The sequence below is a fragment of the Phragmites australis genome, chromosome 2 (genome assembly GCF_958298935.1).
Source record: "Phragmites australis chromosome 2, lpPhrAust1.1, whole genome shotgun sequence".
Classification (NCBI taxonomy): Eukaryota; Viridiplantae; Streptophyta; class Magnoliopsida; order Poales; family Poaceae; genus Phragmites; species Phragmites australis.
In genome coordinates, this window is record NC_084922.1 from 49203012 (window position 1) to 49230582 (window position 27571).

The window sequence follows — 27571 nt, forward strand, 5'->3', positions numbered from 1 at the left end:
CATTCTCATTTAGACCAAGACCGTCTTTTTTTCTTCCACGTCTTTTAATTGCCTTTTGACGATCATTATGCAAAATCCCTTCTTTTTTTATTACCAAATCTCCTGTATAAAATGCCATTAACTCTTGCTGGAGTTCAAGGGAAACAACAGGGTAAGTCTAGGAACATGAAAACCTAGAGTGATGAAAAAATTCAGAGTTTATGGACCTGTCATCTTCTTGCTGCTCTACCGATCGACCACATCAAAACACTTCAGTGAACCAAGCCTGATTTCCCAAGCCGTGATCACACCTCACCTTGAGCTGCGAAGTAAGTGGCCGCCATGTTGCAGAGGACCTGCCCCGTACGACGATTTGTTTTTAGATCATAGCATTGCACCTGCTTTTATATATTGAAAGCAAATACGTTTGCTCCCACCCCCGTCGTCCTTGACGAGGCCTCCACATAGGCCGGTCTGTCTCGCGATACACTCAGCATTTCAGCATTGACGTCAGAATTCGGATTATATATCAACATTTTGGGACTCAACCTGGGGCACACAGCAGTATTCTTCTAGTGAATTTTACAGGTTAATTTTCAAAGACCTTGAAGCCCCTGTGCCTTTTACATGGATATGGAAAGCTAAAGTATCAAAGAAGATCAAGGTTTTTATCTAGCTTCTCTTAAAACTCAACTCCAGAAACATGCTAAAAAGAAAAGACTGAGAATTGAAGGCAATTATTATACTTGTGTGCTTTGCAATCTCCAAACAGAAGAAACCACTTGCCATCTCTTCTTTCAATGCCCTTTTAGCATAAGATGCTGGACTGCGACAGGAATTACATGGAATCCTTCAGCAAATTTCTTTGACATGATTCAAGAAGCTAGGACAAATTTCCAGCACTCTTTCTTCATGGAAGCCTTCTCTATCCCTGCCTGGGAAATATGGAAACAACGAAATGCAAAGATATTCAATAGGCTAGTCCTTTCCCGAAGTGCCATAGATTCGGTTCAGATTCAGACTCATAGAATGAATAGGTCCCTCGTATATTTACTTTTGTCTTGGCCTTCTTCGCTTGTATAGCCTCTCTTTTCCCTTTTCCCTCTTTATACATTTCCCTGTATCTTTCTTTTCTTATTTTTCTTAATATAATTACCGCAGTGGGGACCTCCCCACTGTTTCCTTTTTTAAAAAAGAACAATTTGGGACTTAGCAAAAAGCAAACGGGCAACGACGGGAAGAATAGAACAATTGTTAGGATCTGGCCATGGATAAGCACAGGCCATTAGATCTCTGCTCCATGCGACGTTTGCGTCCAGGCCCAATTAAAAGGCAAAACACAAAGCTGGGAAAAGAATAATTCTTAGATAATTATACCGCTGAAGGAACAGACATGTACGCGCGGAGGAGCCACTTTCTTATGTAGAAAATCGAGATCTTATGGTAATGTAATCATATAGTGACCTTTTCTCTGGTCACTCCGGTCGCTGAAGTTAAGTACTCTCTCTGTTTAAAAATAGCAGGTGTATTTTCTAGTTCGATCTTTGAAATTAAATTTTGATTAAGATTTTTTTTATAAAATATATCATTTATAGTTACAAAATCTATATAGTGTGGAATTATTTTGAATCATATACATGCTCTAAGAGGACCATATTAGCTACAGATGGATTAGTGTATGTGTGCTATAATTAGGGAACAAGTCCACTATTTCCTTGCATGAGAACTTTCTAAGCAATAATATTTCATGCCTGACTTTTTTAATCTCAGTCCTTGAGATCAAACTAGATGGACGGTCCATATTAGTTTGGGAGCTCTAAAATCTGTCTTATTTAAATTCATTATGGAAGATCATCCTGTTTGCACCAAGCCACCGATGTTCCTGTATAAAATGCCATCAACTCTTGCTGAGGCTCAAGCCGGATTAGTTCAAGAACATGAAAAAAAAAACTAGAACAGTGTATAAATTCAGAGTTTATGAACCGGCATGTAGGTGACCGTGTCAATTTAATATTAGAGTTTAGGCTTGTTTGAAACGCGGGAGCTTTTCCAAGCCTACGGATATCACCTGCACATGTATTGATTGCCTCGCCGGAGACGCGTCGGTGCATACCTCCCGTGTGCCCCTAGAAGGACCTGAAGCTGGCCGGATTTTGTCGCGTGTTGCCGGCTAATCGTCAGATGAGCTAATGATCGCCGGCGTCGCATCACTCTCGGTCAATGTCTCTGTTTTTTAAAACGATCTCTGTTGTTTTTGGTGTGGGGTGTATGTGTCTGCGTGACCCACTGGCACCGTCAAAACAGAGGGAGGGTGTACCTTAAAGCTGATGGACGGTCGTGCACGATGGACGCAACAGGTGGACGGACGGATTGATGGATTGAGAGATGGTGCAGCTTGCTGCAGCGATGTGATCGAGCCTCATTTCGATCGAGATCTCGATCATGGCGATGACTGGTCGCTGCATGCCTCTCATTTCCTTTTTCAGGGATGAACTGCAGTAACAGTGAGTTCCAACTCTTGCCTGCCTGTATAAAATTCAGGTTAATATCGCCTGGACCTATCTGTCAAGTTTTCCGCGTTGAGTATGTATCACGCGAAAATGCGCATGAATGACTATTATAAGAGAAAAAGGAAGTTACACGAACTTCGCAGATTTTACATGATTTTGTCAGTATTTTGCACAGAAACATGGAAACAGCGAGGTAGCGAATCTTGACCCCATCATATAGTAGAACGTTTACATCCAGCTTAACGAGTTAATGGGCTTATCAATCCAAAATATGCCTGTGGTCACTGATGAGATATATATGCAGCAGCAGGCACGACAGGAGCCGGGAGCTTATGAGACGGTGGGGTTGCCGCCATGATTCGACTCCATTGCTCGCCACACTTTGTCAAGGATCTCAATCATGCTCCGTGTCCATGCAAGGAATCGATCCGTCCGCTCATCCAGCTTTGCCTTTCCCCTGCGAGAATCCGGTCAAGGCCACAATGATCATACTGATCCATCCATCTACAGAGCATCTAGCTTCCCTCCCACATGCCGGTGGCCCAAAACTGCACCGCTCGCCTTCACCTTTCCTCCAATAAAACTTTATGTACCCATCGATTCCCACAGCACAATTCCAGCATTCAATTCACATGTCACCTTAAAAAAAATCTTTTTCCATACTATCACTTTTCAGAGTAACCTACTCGCTCATATTCTGAAAATTATTATAGAAAAAGAACGAGAGGGATGATATACGTCATGGCCTGCCAAGCGTTGTAAGTAGTGGCTATGGATTTTTTTCATCGAGAATGGTGGCGATTTAATAATAGATTATGTGTTAGATGATTTACTACACTCATGTAGATTTTATGTTTTATTTCTTTTTAATCTCTACTATATAAAATACGAGTTTATTCCTGTATCACTTCTTTCACTATTCTCCTCTCATCTAATAAAATCACTAAAATTTAAATAATTTATTAACTTTTGCTATTCATCTTCGTTCTCTAGCCTCTCCGCCTCGTTACCGGCTACGGATATGGATCCGGTTTTACTAATAAAAATAAATAAAGAAATTAGAAAGAAAATTAGCGGATAATCTGCTCCTCTGTTTTTGAATTTCATCTGAATTCAAACTATGACATCACTCCCGATGTATTTTTTCGACGATACTCTCGAGACGCATCCACATTTCCATACCTTGAGTTTATGTTTTATATTACCGTGTCTAATATTTATTTTTTTCGTTACTTATCAGCTAAATTTTGAGATGATATAATAATGAACCAGTGCTATCACAAGATGCAAAAAGTCAGAACAATTTTTATTTTCTCAAAAAAAATCACCTGTCACCTTCTCAATCCCAGTGACTACTAGTGTTTGCCTGACTACCATTCCCTTCGATTTTGTGCCTGTCACTTTGCTGCCTGACTATTACAGGACCCAGTGCAATGCCATTTTCTGAACTTTTTTATTGTTCCTAATCTCTCACCAGGAGTCCAGGATTGTTTGAAAAAAAAACGAAAAGAAAAAAATGGAATGCTTACTCTTTTTTAGAGAGGAATGGAATGCCTACTAAGTGGGGTACAAGAATGAATTGGCTTGACCTAAAAAAAGAATAAATGGGCTTAAAGGCCCTGATACCTCCCTGTCTCCGCAATGGTTAAGGGCCCAAAGCAACAGGCCCAGCAGTATCTCACGAGAGCCCAGTCCATATCGACCTCATTGGGCCTAGCATCGTAAGCATAACTAAGCCCAAATAAGCAAGCGGCCCAAAACATTGAGCCCACTAAGGGCCCACGAGCCCAACCCCCTTCTCCTCTTCCACTCCTTCGTTATCACCTCACCCCTCGTCTACTCCTCTTCCGAACTGCCGTTGCCTCCCTCCAGCCTTCTGCGCCCATGGCGATGGCGTCCATGGCGTTCTCACTGACGGGAGCCTTCAAGGGCCTGTCCCTCGCACCCTCCTCCTCCTCCTCGCGCTCCTCCTTCCTCCTCGGCGACCGCGCCGCGCTCTCCGTCGGTGGCGGCGTCCTCGCGATGGGCGTGCCGGTGCCGGCGCAGCGGTTGACCATCCAAATGGCGCACAAGAAGGGGGCCGGGAGCACCAAGAACGGGCGCGACTCCAAGGGGCAGCGGCTGGGAGTCAAGATATACGGCGACCAGGTCGCCAAGCCCGGCGCCATCATCATCCGCCAGCGCGGCACCAGGGTCCTGTCCTCCTCTCGCTCTCTTTCCCTGACTGGTTCTCGGGTTAGGTTGTCAGGGTCTCGGATGCTGGCTTGCTTAGAGCGTGGATTGGCTCTTTCTTGACTATTGAGTGAGATAGCTGTCTGAAGTGTTTAATTAGTGGTGAATTGTGGCAGTTTGTTGTGCAAAGGTTGGAGCATTAAGCATGAGACGCTAAGGCTATTTTTTTTTCTGAATTAACGACCTAGTTCCAAGAGGATAGGACTTGCAAATCTTAGAATCTGGTGATGAACCTTGAATGCTGGCCACGGGGGATAAGGCTTGATATGTTTGCTGTTGGCATTGTGCATAACTGCACGTGTGAACTTCCTGCCGCCTCTGAAACTGTCAGCTGTTTTCTTCCTAACTCTAGTCTAACATTATGCAAGGGCGGAAAAAGGTTGCAATTTTAGCATATTTGAGTTAAAAGAAAAGATAGCAGCACCATTCTTCGATATTTGCTATCTAGCTGCAGACGTTTCAAAAAATATTTACGACGTAACCTTAATGCACTAGAGAGACAACTGACGATGAATGTCCTCTAGAAGCATGATCAGACATAAGCTCAATACGAAGTGTACTGGAAGTTGCCCAAATGTGTGCGTCTCATAAAAGAAAATGCACGAATTAACATGGCATGCAATTCAATAATGAATACCATGTAACGACTTGTGGTTTCCCTTCACGGTTCCCTTCACGACGGGATTTCCAGAGTCATTCTCTTCAGGACGGGATTCTCTTTCCTTTCCCTTCGCGAGAAAATAAAGGAAATGGGAACGGGGGAGGGAATCGGGAAGGAAACGAAATGAAGGGAATATGGTTGGGATGGTCTTATGTAATGTGCCTTCTTGTGAAGCAACTTGATTTACTTTGCTGTAGTTTGTTATTTGTCCTGGATTTTGGGTGTGCAAATGCAATTTCTATGACTAACAGCATATCTAGGTTTTTAATTTTATTTTGACACCCCTGCTGCCAATATTCTAGATATTTATATGTTATGGTTAATATAAGGTTTATACCATTGTGCCCTTTATATGGTAGTGCATTCTGGTGTATGAACCGTGCGGCAATGGGCTCATTTTATGGTTGATATGTTCCTGTTCTTGCCTTTCTCTTACTTACATTTATTTTGGACATTTCAGGTCTATCCTGGAAATAATGTTGGAATGGGCAAGGATCATACACTCTTTTCTTTGATTGATGGACTAGTCAAGTTTGAGAAATATGGACCAGACAGGAAAAAGGTAGCTGCATCTTGGTTATTACTTGTCGACATTTGCTTTTACCTGCATCTATGTGAGATTTGGGAGGATACCAGATACATGTTCATCTAATTGCCTTTTTCTCTTACAGGTAAGTGTTTACCCATATGAGAAACAGCCTGAAAACCCAAACAGTTACAGAGCAAGAAAGAGAGAGTACTTCCGTATGCAGCGTGAACGCAAGAAGGCAAGAGGGCAGGGAGCCATTGAACCTCAATTGGTATTAGCTGCTGTAGATGAAAATTCTGAGGTCAACGCAGACTGCTGATAAGTCTCCTATGTTAGCATTTCTCTTTTTTCACAATCCATGTTTGATATCCCCCCCCCCCCCCCCAACAAATGTAAGACTGCATGATGAATACATGGCCATATTGCACTTTGTTGTTTTGCTATGTAGTATCTGTTGTGTCTTTTCGGGCAGCTATGCTTTAGAGGCACAGTGGGGTCTATTCCAACTTCCCTCCACCACAAACTCCACGTAATGGTGTGATGGATGCTATCGCAAGCTGAGCAGATGCTTGAAATTTGTGGTTCCCAAGAGATGCCACATTGTTGCAAAGATCAAGCCATCAACTGAACAACATCATCATCACCGGGGACGGGCTATCTGGTTCAGGCCTTATTAGAAACAACCTTCAGAGGTTCTCTTTTTGCAACCAAAAAAAAAATGACATGTAGGGCAGTAAAGAGTTTTAGGTTTAACTAGAAGCTCCTGGCGCGTCGCTCCTGCGGTCGATTTGAGTGTTGTGAAATTTTGTTGGAGTCAGTGTCTGTTGATTTGTCGACGATGAGGCCTGGGGGACAGTGTTCAAAGTGTATAGCTTGAACAGAGTGGTACTACTTGGATTCTACAATGGTAATTGCAAAGGCACATCCTTAAGCACGGTGGTCATATTTAGCCCGCGATAGATGGTCTCGTCCCAGTACTCAAATATTGATCGCTCTATTCTGTCGTGTGCTACGACTCCCTCACTGTCAAACATAGTATTTCTGTATGAAACCAGAGATGAATAGGCCAGATGAATTATTTTCACAGATGCAAACAGATAGATAAATAAGAAGGCCACACCTTCATCACACATAGCATATAGTAGAGTCGAGTCATGCATAATGTTTACACAAGAGTCTTCTAATTTAGAATGCTTGTTATTTACATAGCGAAGATGGTACTTCATAGACGGTTGTGTTGGTTCATAAACCAACTACACAACCTTCTTTTTAGATATACCAGAAGAGCAATATACCTTAGGAGCGCATGGCATCTTCCTCTGAACATATACATAAGGTAGAAAATAGATAAGAATACCAACTTTCACTACATCTTTCCATTGTATACAAAGAGGAATGGAACATGTTTTGTTGCAGAGCAGCTTTCAAGCACATAGCGTCTTCGTTTGAATATATACGTAGGATGCAAAACCACATAACATAATTGCTTGGACAGCATATTTCCATTGGATATGTAGAGGACTGGAGCAGAGTTTTATAACAAAAAGGTTTGCTGAAAAGCAATAAAGAGCGACCCCAAAAGCTCTCCCGCCAACTGTGCACAGATAAATGGAAAATAAGCACACATGAAATATAAATACATACACAGAAGGTATATTCAGTAGCCGGCTATAGAATAGTTATTCTGTAGCCACCTAAATTTACGATCACAACTGTAGGGATTTATGATAAAATGGGCGCAGATTTACTACACAATGTTTTACGATAAATTATGATCATTTTTTTTTATCGCCGGGCCCCCTTTGCCGGAGGCTTCTTTGGAACCTTTGACAGGGCGTGCATCCCGCGCAGTCCCGTGGCTCGAACGCGGGTGGCTCGGGAGGGGAGCTCCTTGCTCCCTCCGTCACTGCCAGCCGAGTTAAGGCTCGGGTGCTCCCCGTGTTTTACGATAAATTACAATCACATTTACCATTGATTTATAGTAAATCGCTTCTCAAAGTGTCGTAAATCATTGTTGTACAGTATCCTCAATTCAGGTCACACATAACAATATATTAGAGCCGGCCATAAAATAGTAGCTCCTGAACTAACCTTTCGAATCAAAATCATCTGCAGCTACGGAGAAAATAGCTACCTGCTCATTTTTGCAGCAGACATTTCTTTGTTGCTTGATGATGAATCTGCTACAGGAACAGCCAAGGCAGACCTACAATATGAAATTACAATGTCATTAGCTTCAAATGAATATGTACTCTATCCAAATATAAGAGGTACACGGATCAATATTTTAGCGTAATATACAAATAAGGGTATATAAATGAAATAATCTTTTAGTGTACAAACTAAGAATCACAGTAGCACTATTTTAGAAATACTTAGTGTACAAACACACCATCTGCAAAGATAATAGAAACATCGCTGTATAAACTTACAATGCGACGTGCAGAGGATCGCCAATGCAGCAGGGGAATGTAGAGTTCCGATTGGTGGCCACAAATCTGCTACCAGACTCTTGCATTACTTCTTTTATGTCCCATATTCCTGAGAGGACCTACTAGTGTTCTTATAGCTAGTAAACTTTTCTTAAATGGTCATTTTGTGATAACGTAGAGATGCTAACATCCAGGTATTACTGAACCAAATAACTATAGAAATAGTGGCAGATGCTAGTTCAGCTCAAACAAGGAGAATAATAGCCTTAATTATTAGAGCAAACAACCCAAAAAGGGGATTTTCATAATGACCTCACGGATTAGGCATTGATCTCATCTATTCAAAAAGGAATATAAAAGGGGCATTTCTATAGTGTTTCGGCCCCTGTTCTCTTTCTCACGATTTCTGCCGTCTTGCTTTTGCTGAAGCAAAGCAAAGAGGAGCATGAGCTTCAGGTCGTCCTTTTGTCCAATAAAATTGGACTACTAATGGACAGATGGGACATTTTCTAGGCCCCTCAACTCTAATGCAAGAAGTCTTCATCAATAAACGCAATACAAAGAAATAAAAGGAAAGAAGCATGATCCCCTTTTGCTCCCTCTCCTCCATGTCTCATCCTGTAATGCAGGAGCAGGTAGCAGTGGTTAGTGATGGCGCCAAGGCAAGCATTATTGAAAGCCCACTAGTTTCTCCTCAAGCTTTGTGCAAGTGGATTCGTGGAGAAGGGGCAGAAAGTTTTCCCGTTACTATATCGTTTTCTCTTTCAATGTTCCCAAGAAGCAGAATTTTTTTTTCCGTGCATGTGGAATCCTGAAAAGAGATCAACATTGGCATCTCATCGCATAGTATAAGAAATGTAAAATCATGTTTCATGGCTTCTTTCTGATATGGAAGATTTGCCATGGCAAAATGGTTTATTTACAGGCTTGGAGTCGCTTGAAACATTTTAATATTTTCTATCTTCTTAAGGACTTATTTTTCCAAATTTCATTATCCCGTTGATGATGATGCAATTTGCATAATAAAATACTGCTCCATACCTTAGCATCAAAGTTTATGTAAAGTAATGCAACATCAAGAGTTGAGGCCATACATTTGGTCACTATCCTTAGACTACGTCCAACGGTTTTCCTTCGGAGGCTAAAATCTCGTCGTGAAGGAATTTTCGTTCACTTCAGTGCTCCAACGATTTCCCTTTACGGTTCCCGTCACGAATGTATTTCCAAAGTCATTCCCTTTAGAACGAGATTCTCTCTCCTTTTCCTTCGCGATTCCCCTCGAAGGGAAGCTGTTGAAGATAAGAGAAAATAAAGAGAACGAGAGCGGGAAAGGGAACCAGGAAGGGAACGAAATGAAGAGAATATGATTGAAGATGGTCTTAAGAGACCAATAGCTGTAGGTGGTTCAGCGTGTGCATAATGTCTGAAATAGCTATACCACAGATTCACTGAGCTTTTTGTGTCATATCTTTCTTCCCTTCTCACATTTAGGAACCTTCCAATTGTTGTTGTCATGATTAATTTTGATGGCTCACTACATGAAAAAATACCATAAGTGACCGATGATAACCGTTATGGATGACGGGTCATGTACATGTCACCTCGAATATGTCACTGATTACTAATTATAAGTGACGGGTAAGGACCTATCACCAACTAGGTTATTGGTGGTAAGTCAAAACTTGACCCATCACTAATAAAGCTCACAGTGACAGGTCGTAACTCTGACCCGTCGCTTATGACTGATGAACGGTTTTCGTGATCTTTTGACATGAAAAAATCAAAAAAAAAAAAAATCAACAGAGCCAACCCAACTCAATGCCATCACCACGTGTCCCTTGCAATTTTTCACACTATTTTCATACTTTGCGTTCCGTACGAATCGAACTTGCGAACTACCCTCACACGCGTAGTAGCCTTACCGTCTCACCCTTATGTGTGTTCTGAAGAGAGCTAGATAAATATCCTTTTAACCTTTTTACCTAAGGTTATAAGTGATGAGTCACATTTATAACCCATCATTAATGTTCCTAGTACCATAGACACACAAACCAGTTGACCCGGAGTGACGTCGTTAAAACGGGTATAACTTTTGCATACAAACTCTAAATTCGATATTTTTTTTGTCTCTATGGACATCTACATAAAAAATTACATTTGATTCTCCCCTTTTGTCGGATTCGGCGAATTTTCGAGGCTAAAAATAGCCTAGAAGATTGAGTTCTCACCCTCAGAAGTTTTTGCATCATTTTTCGAAACGCTCGTTTATGTCCATAGCCATCACTACATCAAATTTGAGCAGAAATATAAAAATAGTTCCTATTCTAGTGCTGCTTAAGTGAGAAAAAATAAGAGAAAAATAAAATAAAATAAAAATGTTTCAATTCAAGCAAGATATGAAAAGCAAATCCAACGGAGAATTAACACTTTTAACTCAAGATTTATTTCTTCTAGAGGAATTCAAAGCACTTTCAAAGCTATCCATTAAACATTTTTAATTTGAAACTGAACACACGTCAAATTGAAGATCAAACATTTTTGACTTGCTTTTTTTAATACACTTTCAATTCAAATATGGATCTTCTGACTCGATAATACTTGGAGTTTATGGCCCTTACATTATTCTGGCATCAGTATGGTAGTAAGCTAGTGTTGTGTCAAGTTATGTCATATAAGACTGTAGAGTATATAAGTGATGGGTCACAACTATCCTAATACTGAAACTAAATCAAGTATTTATGAATATTATTATTAGTGACGGATTATAATTTGACCTATCACTAATGACTAGGCTAGAAGCCCTGTCACTGATGAGTTTGTTATTGGTGATAGGTCACCAATGATTGGCCTAGTGACCCGTCACTGATGAGTTGTTATTGGTGACGGGTCAAATTTTCACCCGTTATCAATTACTCGCTTAGAATAATTCGTCACTGATGAGTCGTTATTAGTGACGGGTCATAATTACGACCCGTTATTTTTATCATAAGTGATAGATCATATTACAACTCATCACTTATGTAGTGTCTTTTGTCGGTGACATGGGAACCAGGGGTCCCCAAGTTCCGAGGCCAGGACAACAGAGTACCACGTGGCGCCCTCCCTCGGGGATTATCTCTCCGAGGTCCGAGAAGACCAAGTTCCAGGAGAGGGTGCTCGGGGCCATGAACAGTGGTCCCCCAGCACCCGAGTTCCCCGATGACAGGAGAAGTCACAGTTCCGGAAGAGGGTGCTCAGGGTCATGAACAGTGGTCCCCGAGCACCCGAGTTCCCCGATGACAAGAGAAGTCACAGTTCCGGGAAAGGGTGCTCAGGGACCACTATTCATGGCCCCGAGTTCCTCGAGGACCAAGAAAGGGTATATCCGGGAGAGAGTGCTCGGGGTTATGAACAGTAGTCCCCGAGCACTCGTAGTTCCCCGAGGACCAAGGAAGAGCATATTCGGGAGAGAGTGCTCGGGGTTGTGAACAGTAGTCCCCGAGCACTCACAGTTCCCCGAGGACCTGAAAAGTCCTTCACCGGTGGTCCCCACAGGGGCTCAGCGGTGAGGTGTCAATTGGTGAGAGGCCCGATGTTGCATTTAAGAGGGCGCGTGGACTATCACTTCCAACCACTCCCCTCACGCCTGCTGTCAGTCCCTGCCATGGTCTGGCAAGGAGGTGTAGGGACATTTAATGTGCGGGTCTCATCGCGCGTTATCCGGCGTGCCTCAGGATAACGTCGCAGGGTTCGAGGCATATCTCCTGCCGCCCTGCTGTGTCAGGCTCGCTCTGACCAGGTGGGCACGCGGGGTGCTCGGTGGCTGCCCGGTGGGTCCTCCTCGCAGCACCCGCCGAAAAGCAGGATGATGACGACAAGACCGGATGGGAGTTGTCGGAGGGTGAACTCCTCAATCGGGGATCCGGAGGGACCCCCTTTGAGATTCGGCCGGGGGGATGATTCTGAATCCGCTTTGCAGGTGAAATAAATGGGAGTAAATGAGAGACAGGTGGAATAGAATGATCGGATGCAGGAAGTAGTAAATGCTCAGGGGATTTTTAGACAGGTTTGGGCCGCATTGAGCGTAACACCCTACTCCTGTGTGTATGCTACAAATGCTCTGAGAATATCTCTCTGAGTATCTGCTGAGTTACAAGAATATTTGTCTAGTCTAGAGCTTCGTGCTCCTTGTTCTTCGGCTGATCTAAGCTTCTGTCTTGTGTTCTTCGAGACTCATCCTCAACTCTACTTGGTCTGTACTTCACTCAGTTCGTATCCTACCACTTGGCTCTGTCTTTCTCCGGGGAGCCCGCCCGGCTTATATGCCCACCGGGGCGATAGCGTGCCCAGAAAGGGTGGCGTGAGTTCCGAGGCGCCATAAATGGAAAGCAACCATCATAGGCTGCTGCGTGAGGTGACAGGGAGGGTTGAAAATGCGCCCCTGTCCGATCTTATTCGTCATCATGCCATTTTTCAACAGGCGCCGCGGGGAGGGCCCACCGGGCAGCCACCGAGCAGCCCGGCGTGCCCACCCGGTCAGAGCAGGTCTGACACAGCAGGGTGGCAGGCGAGGTGCCTCGAGCTCTGCGACGTTATCCCCTACCCGTGTTTTCAACCCTCCCCGTAACATCAAGCTGCAACTCATGATGGTTGCTTTCCATTTATGACGTCTTGGAATACACGCCATCCTTTCTGGGCACGCTACCCACCCCGACGGGGTATAAAGGAGGGGCGGGCTCCCCGGAGAAGAACAACTTGGATCGATCGAGTCCTTTAATTCGAGCTCAAAACTGAGAAGATTGAGACACACAGAAGACAACGGCTTCTTCGAGACCGAGACAAGCTCACGAAGCTCTAGTTTTACACAAACATCCTTGTAACACAAGAGATCCTCAGAGAGGCTTTCCCTGAGCATTTATAGCATACACACAGGAGTATGGTATTACGCTCCGTGCGGCCCTAACCTGTCTAAAATCTCTAGAGTATTTATTTCCTCCTGCATCTGATCATCCACTCCACCTGCATTTTATTTACTCATATTTATTTCACGTACGAGGTAGATTTAGAATCATTCCCCGACCGAATCTCAAAGGGGTCTCTCCGGATCCCCGCTTGTGGAGTTCATCCTCCGATAGTCTTCTTTGTCTTCACGTAGTGGCTTTACCAAGTCATAGCCATCAGGTGCTTTTAACTTAATCTATACTAACCCATATAGTTGATAGCATATTACTACGATCTTCTCAAAGAATATCTAATTTTCACCAAGATCAGAATCGACCTCGCATTCCTGAGCTTTTCTAACTTTTTTCTGGAAATAACCATGTTCTTATGAAACGTGGCACTTGTTTTTGGTGTAGAAAGCATTGCCTGCCAAGCTTTTGGACACAAAATTTGAGAAATTTCTTAGTTATTGCTTGCGGACAGTAAGACATTTTGAACTCCTAAGTCTAAAACGCATATGTGCAATCACATTTATTTGCTATATAGAGGTGTAGAGAACGGGATGAGGGAATTCCTCAATGTTAAGAGAAAGTTCTATAGACCCTTCTTTTTCTTGTTATACAGAGATTTACAAGTTCATCTGTTAGGTTCAATTCTGTGAAAGAATAGCGGGAAGAGCATCTAAGAAACTTGTGAGATCTTTAGGATCTTTTAACAAGGGAATCTCTTTTGGTGGATATATAACTTCTTTGCATTGGAAAAAAGAGCTTCACTCATTCATAGAGTGGGCAAACCTAATGCACAACAAAGTGTAAACGAATGGGGAGTGAGAGAAAATTGTGTTCTACTACACCAAGAAAGGACCGATGAAATCATCCATCCATCACCCATGCAGCCATGCTTATCACAAATTCTGCCTTTGCTTCCAGACTCCACAGTCCACACCACATAATAGTAGGGCTAAGATGCAACCACCAACTGCTAATGAAGCCCTTTTCATCAACAATTGTGCTCCCTTTTTCCTGCTCACTTATTAGCCTAAAGCATATTCTGTGGTGGTAACCATAATTCCACAGCTCTTCTTGCCTTGCAATGCATGTCACATTGTCATGACATGCAAATTGCAGAGACAATCAAAAACCTTTGTGTTTGCCTTGTTCAAGATTGACAGCTTCTACACTGCACTCAATTGGTAGCCACCTCAGCAGGCTCACTAAAGAGAGAAGCTGGGTCCTTGGGAGAGGACAATGGGCACTACTGTACTAGGGTTTGTTGGATTGGACTGGACCGAGTTTAACCACATCTTTCCTTAGTCCTTAAGTCTTTGGTTATTTGATGTAACCATTGGTTGTGCACTAGGATGTTATAAGTTGAGTTTATGTTGAATGTTCAAACAATTTGCTGATGCAATGGCAAAGAAATTCTTCTTAACATTCAGAGAATATATGGTCGTTGCCCCCCTCAGTATCCCTATGATTTGACCTAGAAACATAGGATTTCAGGATCAAACTTGAGTTCCTATCTTACACTAGTTTATTCAAGGAAAAATTAGAACATTGCCACTGTCTAATAAGTCTATGGTTCAGATGCTTCCAGTGCATACACATTTTCTGGTAGAAACTTTGTGCATACACCTCTTGATTAGCTCATCTCAGACTCCCGGTTACTCAATTAAAAGGCATCACCCTTTGATCGAACATTCAGTCAGAGTACTGTTGAGCAACTGCTCGTGTCCACTTTAGCTCCTGACACAGAGACCTGGTCAAGAGAATCCAAACCAACTTCAGGTGCACTTGAACGGGCTGTACTACTAGAATGCATATCACATGAGCAGAAATAGTCAGTAGCCATGCCACAATTGTTTCTCGAAGTGAATCTACCGTAAGCCTATAACTGCCTGGGGTCACACTGCTAGGAAGCATTCTAATATGAAACATCGATGTGCTTATATTTTATATTTTGGAGAAAAGTAGAACTAACTACATAAGATTGCTAGGCTAAGAATATACTTAGTTTGTTACACAGCAGGAATGGCTACACTTTAAGCTGTAATGCATGGCATTTTCTGTGGTTTCATCACAGTTTGTAGCTGTAGATTTGAAGATCAGCTACCTGGCGCCAAGCAAGTTAGACAAGTTGGATACCGACCAGGCACCATGTTGTTGAGGCCTCAAATGGAATCCATGCATTGCCCTCTGGAGGCATCCAAATTCCAAAATATGAGTGCCATCAAGTCAAGGATCAGGATCATAACAGCAGAGGGGCCCAAAGCAAGAGAGGCAAAGAAAGGGGGTAAAAGAAGGCAGCCACCACATCTTTTTTGACAAACCAGTTGCCCCCACCCACAATATACACAGCACTATCAAATCCCAGATGCCCCCTTGCAAAAGCAGCATGTGTCTGCATTGCATCTCTACCACCAGTAGATCTGTGTCTTCGCCTCACCATTATATGGCTCTTTTCTCTCGCATTGGCCATTGCACATCTCTTCTACTACTACCTCTCCTGCCTTTTCATGGCCTACCTTCCCCTCAACCACATATAAAACCCCTTCACCGCCCCTTCTTCGCCCCTCATTGTGGCCTCTTGAGCCCCCTCAAGTCTCTGCACATACATTCTTGTATAGATCTCGTGTGTCAATCTGTTCTTGTGCTGTTCATTGCAAGAACTTGATTGATTGTTCAGTTGGTGTTCATGAAGAAGTACAGCAAGAGCAGGAGGCGGCGGCGGCAGCAGCAGCTGCTGCGGCTTCGTACTCTCACTCTCAACATGGTGGCCACCTTTGTTCTGTGCCTGCTGCTCACTAGCCCTGTCTGGTTCCCTAGGCTATGCTCGCTCCTCGGTTTCTTCTTCCTCACAACCCTGCCTGACCTGGCCACTGCCTTCTTGCTCAGCCCCAAGTGTCTCTTCGTCGTCGGCAACCTCATCGTCGCCTTCCTCGTCAGCGAGTCTAGGCTAAAGCCGAGGAGGGATCAGCCTTCCCTGGTGAATGAGATACACGAGGAGCACGTGAAGCGGAACACGGCAACAATCGCACAGGCGATGACCGCAGCGGTGGCGGTTGATCACAGTGCTTTTGTTGGAGCAGTAGATGAGGAGGAGAAGGAAGAGGAAGGAGAAGAAGAAGAACTGCACAAGAGAGTGGAGGACTTCATTGCAAGGGTCAAGAAGCAAAGGAAGTTGGAGGCCAAAAGCTTCTTTGATGCCGATCGATAACTATATATGAGCAAAGCATATTATTAATTAGTTGATTTCCTTGGAAATGGAAGATGCAAAGCAAGATTGCATCCAAAGGATTTGTAATGCTTTGTGCTGCTATCCTTGATTCTGTCTTCTTAGGGTCATGTCAGAGAAGAACACATTCCACTTAGGAGGTTGGCATGCATCATGCATGCACTTACAGTGTAATTGAGGTTTAACCATGCCCATGTATTCGGAAGAGAAAGGAGAGACGAGAAATGCGTGTGATCTTTGAAAAAGGAAAAGGAAAAAAAGTGATGCATGGTGTGTTTCTCTTATCTTGCTTTATGTCAAGACTCGATTACGCATGATGCCATGATGATTATAGCACTTATCCTATGGAACGAAGTGTTCTGTACTCTCAATCTGATGGTAAAAAGTTGTCAGGATAATGATTTCTCGCAAGTAACTGAAAAGAAATGGTATCAGTAAACGTATGAGGTGATGAATTGTTATTCAGAAGTTGACACATGAATGTACAGATGAATTGTTATTGAGAAGTTGACGCATGAGACTCATAATTGCTTCAAAATTTATCCAGGAGCTAGCCATTCAGAACATGTTCTTCTCCCAAATATAATCTAGAAATCAAACTGCTGACACAGCGTTTTGGAACAGGTGTTACGTTTCTTATAAAATCCCTGTGATATTCATGTGTTTCTAAAGTGTCCTGAAACAAAGTTGGAGCCTAGAAATGTTTTGTTATGGCAACTCTTGCATTTTGTTACGTTATAAAAAAAGCCACTTTGAGTATGATCCACACTCTATAGTTCAAAAAAAAAAGAGCATGATCCACACTCACAATTCATAGAAACTAGCTAAGTATCTGTGCGTTGCAAAAAAAAAAAAAAAAAAAACACACACACAAACATTAAACGCGGTAACATCAAGAATAAACTCAAAATATAGAGACATCGATGCATCGCCAAATGAATACGTCAGAAGCGATGCCATAATTTGGTTTCAGATATGATCCGAAAAAGTAGGAGGAGATTATCCACTAATTTTTCTTCTAATTTCTTTATTTTTTAATTAGCAAAACGGGTCTCATATCAGTAGCCAATAATAAGACGAAGAAGCTGAAAGACTAGATGGATAACAAAAATGAGTAAATTATTTGAATTTTGAAAATTTTATTAGATGTGAGGAGAGTAAAGAAAATAACTCATGCTTTATATAGTATAGATTTCTTTATTTTTTAATTAGCAAAACGGGTCTCATATCTGTAGTCAGTAATAAGACAGAGAAACTGAAAGACTAGATGGATAATAAAAGTAGGTAAATTATTTGAATTTTGAAAATTTTATTAGATGTGAGGAGAGTAAGGAAAATAACTCGTGTTTTATACTTTATATAGTATAGATTAGTTAAGATTCAAGAGAATGGTGCATGTGTTGGTCCAAATAAAAAAGGGTCTATCACACGCAATGCTGAATGTTCAGGCATGAAAAATAGCAGGGAAAGGTGCCTGCCCCTGCATATGCATATGCCGTGCTTATTCAGATTTGTCAAATGGCATACACGCACAAGCACTTATACACATGGACAGATACTTTAAAATGACACGTACAACAAATATTATTAATTCACTAATCGATGAAGATTACACGAGCAATCTGAGCCACCTGTCTCTGGCATCGGCTAGCTTTTCTGGCTGCTGAATCAGATCAGCGTCACTTGCATTCATGCATGCCGTCGCGAAGAGATGAGATCACATATTCTTTTCTGAAACGCACAGCCACGACATGACACGGAAAAGGCGCATTATTACACGGGAGCAGTGCAGCTTATGCGAGAAAGAAAACATAATAAAAAGAATAGGAGCAAAGTAAATTATTGTAGTAGCAAAAGAGAGTGCACGGATGCATGTCCACAACGAGTACGTAGAATAATCCAAGAGGACTTCTTTATAGCGTGGAAAGTACAATGTATTACAATAGTTGTACCATTCAAAATATATATGAAAAAAAAGTTGGTTCTAGCCGAGGTTCTTGATGTTTACTGGAATTTGCTCCAAATCGTATTCACCGAACATTAACCTGTCGCTTTGACATAAGACAGTAAATTGCTTGCAGTCTGTTTACCTTCCAGTCAACTCGTCAGAAGCAGAATCTATCAAGTTACTGCCAGTAATGCTCATACTTTCGTTTCTTTTGTTGCGGTGCAGCAGATATTTGTGTACTTGTAAACAAGAACCAGTACGAACTAAGTTTTCACACGATACAAGGACTTACCTGTTTACTGTAGGAATTGAACTGTTCCATGTGAGATTCTTGTGTTCAAAATGGGGCTCAAGAGAGCTCTGTTTTGGGACTGTATATATCAACAACTAACGTTCTTTTTTACTTGAATGAAAATGGAGTCACAACTCACAATACGTCATAACTAGACAGTTCCATTCCAAAACCTTGCCCAGTGTGACGTTGTACAAGCACCAAACACATAACACAATGCTTTGATTTCATTCACTCACCATAATACCATAATTGGGCTTTCATCACATAGGCAAAACTTTCACCATAACTTCAATCTACCCAAGCATGTGTAGCGTGTAAGCCGGAAAGGACTTGTGCCACCAAATTTTGGCTGCTATTGTGTTTCTGGCGCCACAAGCATCACTCTTCAGTGCCGATGAAATTTCCTGCACTTTTATCTGCCGAATTTATTAGCTACTGCTGGCTCCGTTAGAGTGTTCCAGACCTATCAAACATGGAAAATAATGTTTAATAAAGATAGTCATACATCGCAGGAAGAGCTTTAACAGCTAACAGACATGAGTGCGGTGCTTACTTTCAGTTTGCCTTTTGATCCTCCACAGGCTAACAAGAAGGGACTGTCACTTGAAAATGATACCGAAAAAATAGCTCCCTGAAACAAGTGTATAAGAGAAATGTTTAAAATAATTACTTCCAAAAGGAAACAACGATTTCATTTGAAAACATACAAGCTTTGGGTTCATAGAGGCAACACATGACGGCTGGTTGTTTGATAGATCCCAGAGTTTCACCTGTGTTTACAGAGAAATTAGTAATTAGCTGAAGACTATCGATATGCCATCAAACTATTGAAAAATTCTTACCATTTTATCAGTTGAACCTGTTGCAAGAAACTGCAACGAAATAATTGAGCATCAGTAATCTGGTTTCAGTGCTGCATTTTTCTCTTTTTAGCACAAGTATACAGAGCGTAACATACGTTAGGGGCAGACGGACTGAAGGAGATGGAAGAAACAGCCTTTTCATGTGCATGCAGGGTAAACATGGGCCGGCCAGAAGATTTTGATGAAGCTGTCCGCTTATCGAATGCTTGAACCATCCCATTTTCAAGACTAACCTGGAAGACATGAAAGACTTTGACTAAGAGAGCACCCGACTAATTGGAACCTTAACAGAGACCATACAAAACAGCCAAAGGAGACAAGAGTAACATTTTATAACATCAAGGACAAAAATATATTCACCGGATACAAAATAAACAAACTGGAGACTGAAACCGCCTTGGCCACTTAGTCTAACCATCCTTATAACCTTTCTACAGGATCAAAAAATAGTGTAAATAGTGCATGTCCTAAGATAGGTACTGGAGAGATGGAAGTATGGAACTGAAAATTTTCCAACTTATAAATCATGGCTGCTGAGTTCATAGTCCACAAATGCTAAAATCTTCACCACTCTTCTACTTTATGCTCAAAAGGTCTCTTGCCTGTTGAGTATAATAGCCACAAATAAGCCACATGTATTTTCTATCACACTAAGCTATTTTCTAATGGAAAATTCACCTATAATAGCCACATGTATTTTTCAATTTTCAGCAACTCCTAATTTCTTTTAGAAAAACAACCAAAAGTTACATTGACTCACAACAAATAAGTGTTCATTGTGTGGATCCCAAGCTAAGCTTTCCACATCTGCTTCAACAGACCATTTATGGCAACTCTGTCCGCCATCTTTCATATCATTCTGTAGACAAAAATTAGTTTCAATAGGTCCAAAAAAATAGTTTAAATGGATATAAGAAAAGTAAAATAAAATCCAAAACAATGCAGCAGAACAAGAATGTCAAAATTAACATTGCAACTGCATCTTCTGCCACACTTAAGGAAAACACAAGGCTTTCAGCATAAAGCCCCAGAACATAGAAAGAAACAAAAGCAATATACTATATAATGAGCATGGCAGAAAACATTGCATTGCTAGCTTGTCACCCAAAACATGCTGGTGTCCAAAAATCAGTTACACAGAACAACACCAGATAAGCTTATAAATTGTTGCCATGGCCCATGAGGCCATGATTTGAATAAACATGCTGCTTATAGCCCTGTCACATACCATAGACCGATTGCATACATATAACATAAGAGACTTACCAATACTAAGTTGTTAGTCAAATAAAAAAGTCCACCAGAAAAGCAGAATATCATGAAAGTAATTCAACAGTAAGTGGCTGCCAGTGAATGCATTACCATGGCAACTGTTTTATCAAAGGATCCACTAAGAAGAACTTCAGGTGACTGCCAGCTCCAAGCAACTGCTTGAACCTGCATGCCAAAGGAAGCGGAAATCAATATTATACACCAATTTAATGTCTTGGACTAGAAAAAATACAAAGAAAAGAACAAAAGAAGAGAGGTATTCATCATTGCCTTGTTATCATGATGGTCCAGTGTGACTGCACATTTACCAACAGCTATATCCCAAATCTTAACAGTTTTGTCGGCACTTGCACTAGCAAGAACATTCCTGGAGCTCATAAGAACAAGTCACCCATCAGGTGGCTAATTAATAAGAGATGCACCATCACTTGAGTCAAAACAGAAACTCACCTCACTTCCTTGTTCCATGCAAGACCGAGCACAGAACTTCTATGGCTTCCCTTCTTGTATTTTTTCCCCTGCAAGTGAAAATTCATGCAGTATGAATATTTGTGTAGCTAACAAAGATTGGCAAAAAAAGAATAGATGAATGCTCTCTTGTACAGAGGCATATGTGAATCATAATGTCATTGTAAATAACATATAACCAATATTTTTCCTTGCCAAGTACATATATCTAATCAGCGTCATACTGCTAAGCATTCATATGGGAACAATCATGATCAATCTGATAGCCGAAAACAACCCAGCATTCGTGCCTACTGAACCTAAGAGGAACCCAGTGAGATGTCATTTACACTTGAGATGAAGACCAATCAAGTGAAATAATTCAGTTTTGCTTCATGTGCATTCATTGATATATAACAAGACCAGATCGCAAACCAGTTCATTGTAGCATATTAGGAGCATACAAAGCTAAAAGCCAAAAGGGGTCTGGCACACAGAGCTAAAAGCAACTGTTGGTAACAGGCTTGTGGTATGTTAGGACAACATCGTCTGTCAATATAGGCTGAAATTTATCAGCCAAGACACTAGACAGAAGAAGCCCCCCATGGCACGCTAGACTCAGGTTGCCACGGAAATCAAAGAAAAAATAGTAAATAATGTCAGAAATAAGAATATAGACTTATAACAGAGACTTCGGTGTTACTTTGGGAACTGCTATAAAAATTGACTTTGAATATACAGGGAGAGCAAGGGAACGCATGTTTAGCACAGCAACCAATAAAATAACCGACAAAAGTAATGACAACTCCAAATCTTGTTCAGCATTGGAAAATTAGTAGCGAACCTTTTTGCCCTTTTCCTTTTTCTTCTTTTTTGAAAGTCCTCCTAGCACCATATGAGGTTGCACCTCATCAACCTGTTGAGGAAAATCATTGATCCACCAGAGTGTTTATATACTGTTTTGCAATGAAACAATTCATGGTTATATGAAAACGATAGCTCTGTATGTTTCAAAAGAAATTACCATATCTAAATCCCATATTTCGATTGCAGGATCCATGGTTCCAACAGCTATAAAATTCCCTGCAATATGAAAAATATGAGACAAGAAGTTCTTCTAAAAAACAAATTGGCACCCTTTATTTGCAAAATCAGGTGACATTACAGTTTTACCTTTGTCACCACCCTTGAGATTGAAGTCCATCCAAGCTGTGCAGAGTGGAAAATCTGGGAGTGGAACATCATGATGCACAAACATATTCTGCTCGCCATCCTCTTCTTCAAGTATATTGACCTGTCATTGATAATTAGTTCATGATGCAGATAACAGCAAATATCTAAACTAATAAGAAATAGAACAGTCAGATGGGTCAGAAATCAATACTAACATGAATTTACTATATTTTACATCCTCACACATGGGTAGACACTAGAGAGTATTGCAAGACCTAGAATCAATTTCTGGATACAAATTTACTTAGTACAGACAGCATTGCCACAATGAGTTAATCAATGACAAATCAGTAGGCAGCTAGGAGAGAGCACGGTAACATAACGTGTTCTATTACTACAGGCATGGATTTTGTCTTTAGATTCTTGTCAATAAAAGAAATCCACCAAAAAAGAACTAGCACAGCTAACATTTTTAGCAAAAATCAGAAAAGTTGGTAACTGATACTTGCCTGAAGAGAGTGGATATCATCCTCGCTGTGCGCACAAACGACAACAAAATCGGTAGGCTTGATTGTCTTGTCTTCGATCTCCTCATCGTCGTCGTCATCATCATTCTGATAAGGCAGGAAAGGATATCATTATACATCCATTTATTCTTTTAGTTGACGAAAAAAAGTAAAATGGAAGAGAAAGCGTAATTACGTCATTGTTATTGAGATACGGGTCCATGTCGTTGCTTGGATAGTACAAGTCCCCCAACCCGGTACTGAAAATCTCGAGCCCTGACATAATCGCAAGTTCGCGGTCAGCTCAAATTCCAACCATAACAGGCCGATTAAATTTGCCGGAGGAGGAAAGGAAGAAAGACAAGCACCCACCATCCTCCTCATCGTCGTAATTATCCATGTTGAGCTCGCTGAGCTCATCGGCGACATCGTCAACCCCCTTTGCGAGCGCATTGGCTACGGCCTTGGCCTGGGCGACCTCATCGACCTCCTCCTCCTCCGCCGCCGCCGCCGCCTCCTCGGCACCGTCGAGGTCCATGGTTCCAGCATCATCGTCCTCGTCGGCGTCACTCCCGCCACTGAGGACAGATTACACGGGTCACAATTCGTCACTACTAGGATCGCAGCAGCGCGCGCGATGCATCGCGAGGAAAGAAGGAAAGGGCGGCGGGCTCACTCTCTGTCCAAGGTGAAGGTCTTGATGGCCTCGTCGATCTCCTCCTGCGTGGGCGGCTCGGCGACGACGGGGACGTTCTTGGCGGCGCCCTTGGGCACCCAGGATATCGACGAGATCATCCCCTTCAGCATCGTGGCCGGCGGCGAGGGAGGCTGGTGACACTGGCGACGGAGGGAGGTTGGGTGGGGGGGGGGGGACTAGGGTTTAGTTGGTTCGCGCCGCGCGTTGTGCTTTGTTGGGATTGGGCCGTGTGCTTGGTCTCGCCGCGCGTGCAGTTGCGGCAGTAGTAGTTGGACTGGACCCAGCCCGCGGCGGCGCGCGATGCGGTGTGTCGTCTCTGCCGGCCTGGCGCCGCGCGGCTTGGGCTTTCGGCCACGCGATGGGGAAGAAAGAGTTGACGCCGATGCCGTCTGCGCTCTGCTGGACCGCGGAGGTTACTTTCCGCCGGCCGCCGGGCCGAAGGGGATGAGGCTTTTAGGCCGTGGACGATTGGAGACTTTGACGATGTTGGCGCAAGTCTCCTCTGTCTTTAACTTTGGACCTTAGCTTATATTTTTTTTAAATACTAGTACAACCTAGATACATATACATACTCATACTATCATACATACTTACTCATATAACGTCTACTGAAAAATAGATATGCAAAACTTAAAGATTAACGAAATAATTATAGGTGTCTCGTTGTCGACGCGCTCAAAGAAAAATCAGTCAAAATAAAGTGACATAGAGCATTAAAATATGGGTGGTCAAACGTTTTGATTTTGACTAACAATATCCTGATGAGTGTTTACATCAGGCGTATGAACATGTATAGGAGTAGGGTTTTCTCACGAAAATTAGTTAAGAGTAGGGTATTCTCACGGAATGCTTGTGAGTTAGGATATGTTTTCTTAGCGACGTTTTTTGAAAATAATTTTCTTGACAATAAATGTCTATTAAAAATTGGAAATGCGAAGCTAAAAATTAACAAAATAATTATAGGTGTCTTGTTGTCGACGAGCACATCATCTACCACTTAAAGAAAAATCAATCAAAACAAAGTGACATAGAGTATTAAAATATGGGTGGTCAAACGTTTTGATTTTGACTAACAATATCCTAATGAGTGTTTACATCAGGCGTATGAAAATCTATAGGAGTAGGGTATTCTCACGAAAATGAGTTAAGAGTAGGGTATTCTCACGGAATGCTTGCGAGTTAGGATATGTTTTCTTAGCGACGTTTTTTTTTAAATAACTTTCTTAGAAATTTGACTGGATATCACATCTAAAACAGCATTTGTTTGTGACTAGACGGGGGATTGTAAAAAACATAGCGTGAGTTATATCTTTATCTACTCGCTTGTTTTCTGAAATGCGTGCGGATGCTACTAACTTGCCCGTGGTCTTTAATCATTAGACTGCGGGCGGCTCAGATTTGGCGAATCCAGCCAGTCGCGTCAGTCATCGCCACCTATCGCAGGAACACAAGAGACAAGCGTACGTCGACTGGCGTTGCCTTCTGCCGGGGCCCGTCTTGGCTGCCCCGGAACTCACGGGATCAACAGCTCCCTCGGCTGGCCGGCCCATGCGTACGTGATCCAAACGCAGGGAGGGGGCGGTCAACCGCGCACCCAACCCGGGGTCACCACCGAACAGAACGCGACTCTGTCCCGCGAAGCCTGGAACCGGCCTCTCCCAGCGATCAAGATCACGCGAAAACTGCAGTGCCCACTTGCCGACCCGCCGGCCCGTGTCTTCGCAGTGGCAACCAATCGAGCAGAAACAAGCTTAGCTAAATCAGCGCACTCAACCCGGGGACCAGGGGCGGATTCAGGCCCATGGCAGCCTAAATCACCCTTTATTTACTATAAAAATAGTAGTTTTTTTTTTAAGATTTAGCCTAAATTTGAATGAGCCAACCTAGGGTTTAGCTCTAGGCTGGTTCCGCCCCTACCGGGGACACAATCGAACAGAATGCGACTATGTCCCGGGAAGCCCGGAACCGGCCTCTCCCAGCGATCAAGATCACGCGAAAACCGCAGTGCCCACTCGTCGACCCGTCGGCTCGTGTCTTCGCAGTGGCAACCAATCGAGCAGAAACAAGCTTAGCTAAATCAGCGCACTCAACCAAGAGACTTTCAAATATCTAACTATAAGATATACATATAAAAAATATATTATATATAGATGAGATATGTCACGTGCATATTTAACAACTTTAGATATTATGAAACCGAATCTATGGTATATAGTACGTCTAGAATTCAGAATGTATATACCAAGAAGACCTCAATTGTCGGGAAAATGACTTCCTATCGATTACGGTTGAATAAGAGTAAGGATGGCGGTTTTACCCGTTTACTCGCCGGTAAATACCCTAATAGGATTGTGTTTATTCCTTATTTACTGACTTCGGACATGTTTATGGGTGTAATTTACTACCCGACGAGTAAACGAGCTAACCAAATTGAGGTTCAGATGTTAGATGGATATGCTTGAACTAGTTCACTACATGTTGTAAATGAACATTTATTCTTTCCAACAGTTCCTGATAGCAAAGTCCTCCTATTGGATCTAAAGCTACTCCTGTTGGATCTCGAGCTTCTCCTGTAGGATCTTAAGCTTCTCTGCCTGTTGGATCTTAAGCTACTCCCATAACCATTGAAGATGGAACAACATCTGAAGCTAGAGCCCTGAAGAGGAAGCTGACTTCTCATGTTTGGAATGATTTCACAAGAATGGTAGTCAATGATGTTTGGAAAGCTAAGTGCTTTTGGTGCAATAAAGTGATTTCTAGTGAAACAAAGAATGGCACTAAACATTTATCTATACATTTGAAAACTTGCATTTATTAGAGGATGACAGATGGTAAGATGCAATCTAGTTTGAGATTTGGGTCAGTGAAAATGGTTTGGTTGCTATAGAGAACTATGTCTTTGATCAAGAGGTAGCTCAGAAAGCACTATATTCTATGATTATATTACATGAGTATCCGGTGTCCATTGTTGATCATGTTGGGTTTCGTAGCTTTGTTAGTGCATTGTAGCCCCTCTTTAAGATTGGAACCCGTAACACCGTTAGAAAGGATATCTTGGATCATTACGAGTCACAGAGAAAGAAAGCTATCAGTTATTTGCAAAGGACAAATTATCATGTAGCTGTTACTACTAATCTTTGGACACCGGATAACCAAAGAGGGGATACATGGCAGTCACCGGGCATTTTATTGATGAGTATTGGATGCTTAGAAGTTGTATTTTGAGGTGAAATTATTTATATGTCTTTCTAAAATTAGTTCCTTTTGAACTGAAATCATTTATTTATATCTTGCTGAAATTATTTCATTTTGTGTCTTGCTGAAATCATTTCTTTTTATGTAGATTTCTTTACGTACCATGCCCTCATATATCAAATGTAACATGTGAATCTCTCTATAAATGCTTTCAAAGTTGGAATCTTGATTACAGGCCGTCTACTGTAATTTTGGATAACTGCACTACAAATGATGCTATGGTTCCAAAGAGTCTAATCTGATGTTGGAAGGGAAGGTGCTACATATGCGATGTTGTGCGCATATTCTAACTTTAGTTGTTAAAGATGGTCTGGAGATGATTGGTACTGCTGTTAACAAGATACGGGAGAGTGTTGCTTATTGTGTTGCTACACCAAAAATGTATGAAATGTTTCAGAAAACAACTTTGTCCCAAAAGATTTGAATTGAAAAAGAAGTTACATCTTGACTACAAAACTAGATGGAACTCAACATATGACACGCTTAGTGTTGCTATACCCTGTAGGAAGGTATTTAATCAAGTCAAACAACTTGGTAGGCATTTTAATTCTCCTGTAACTGATGAAGAATGTAATTTTGCAGCAGCGGTTTGTGATAGATTAGCTCTTTTTAGTGACC

General features: G+C 42.0%; 3 protein-coding genes across 3 annotated transcripts; 2 read left to right on the forward strand and 1 right to left on the reverse strand.

Annotated features, from left to right (window-relative positions):
• Window positions 1–4314: 4314 nt before the first annotated feature.
• LOC133909495 (large ribosomal subunit protein bL27c-like) lies at window positions 4315–6376 on the forward strand. Its single transcript, XM_062351946.1, has 3 exons — window positions 4315–4682; window positions 5843–5944; window positions 6054–6376. The coding sequence occupies exons 1-3, from the start codon at window positions 4374–4376 to the stop codon at window positions 6228–6230; spliced, it is 588 nt and encodes a 195-aa protein (XP_062207930.1). The 5' UTR covers window positions 4315–4373; the 3' UTR covers window positions 6231–6376.
• A 9407-nt stretch (window positions 6377–15783) lies between these two features.
• Window positions 15784–16747, forward strand: LOC133910225 (uncharacterized). Its single transcript, XM_062352737.1, has one exon. The coding sequence runs from the start codon at window positions 15958–15960 to the stop codon at window positions 16477–16479; it is 522 nt and encodes a 173-aa protein (XP_062208721.1). The 5' UTR covers window positions 15784–15957; the 3' UTR covers window positions 16480–16747.
• Window positions 16748–18823: 2076 nt separating this feature from the next.
• LOC133909496 (uncharacterized) lies at window positions 18824–23878 on the reverse strand. The gene is made up of 16 exons (XM_062351948.1): window positions 23678–23878; window positions 23374–23579; window positions 23198–23277; window positions 23005–23109; window positions 22496–22616; window positions 22347–22405; window positions 22167–22238; window positions 21326–21393; window positions 21146–21242; window positions 20966–21040; window positions 20364–20462; window positions 19699–19836; window positions 19583–19612; window positions 19448–19510; window positions 19294–19371; window positions 18824–19203 (listed from the first exon to the last, which is right to left on the reverse strand). The coding sequence occupies exons 1-16, from the start codon at window positions 23806–23808 to the stop codon at window positions 19153–19155; spliced, it is 1473 nt and encodes a 490-aa protein (XP_062207932.1). The 5' UTR covers window positions 23809–23878; the 3' UTR covers window positions 18824–19152.
• Between the last annotated feature and the right edge of the window lie 3693 nt (window positions 23879–27571).

What these genes read in the sequence shown, in the direction of transcription:
- LOC133909495 (XM_062351946.1), top strand. Translation starts at nt 4,374, where the DNA reads ATGGCGATGGCGTCCATGGCGTTCTCACTGACGGGAGCCTTCAAGGGC. An exon ending in TCCGCCAGCGCGGCACCAGG is followed by an intron (nt 4,683 to 5,842) that starts GTCCTGTCCTCC and finishes TGGACATTTCAG; the next exon opens with GTCTATCCTGGAAATAATGT. An exon ending in ATGGACCAGACAGGAAAAAG is followed by an intron (nt 5,945 to 6,053) that starts GTAGCTGCATCT and finishes TTTCTCTTACAG; the next exon opens with GTAAGTGTTTACCCATATGA.
- LOC133910225 (XM_062352737.1), top strand. Translation starts at nt 15,958, where the DNA reads ATGAAGAAGTACAGCAAGAGCAGGAGGCGGCGGCGGCAGCAGCAGCTG.
- LOC133909496 (XM_062351948.1), bottom strand. Translation starts at nt 23,808, where the DNA reads ATGCTGAAGGGGATGATCTCGTCGATATCCTGGGTGCCCAAGGGCGCC. An exon ending in AAAAGGAAAAGGGCAAAAAG is followed by an intron (nt 21,394 to 22,166) that starts GTTCGCTACTAA and finishes TTTCACTTGCAG; the next exon opens with GGGAAAAAATACAAGAAGGG. An exon ending in CAGGTTCAACTGATAAAATG is followed by an intron (nt 19,511 to 19,582) that starts GTAAGAATTTTT and finishes CTGTAAACACAG; the next exon opens with GTGAAACTCTGGGATCTATC.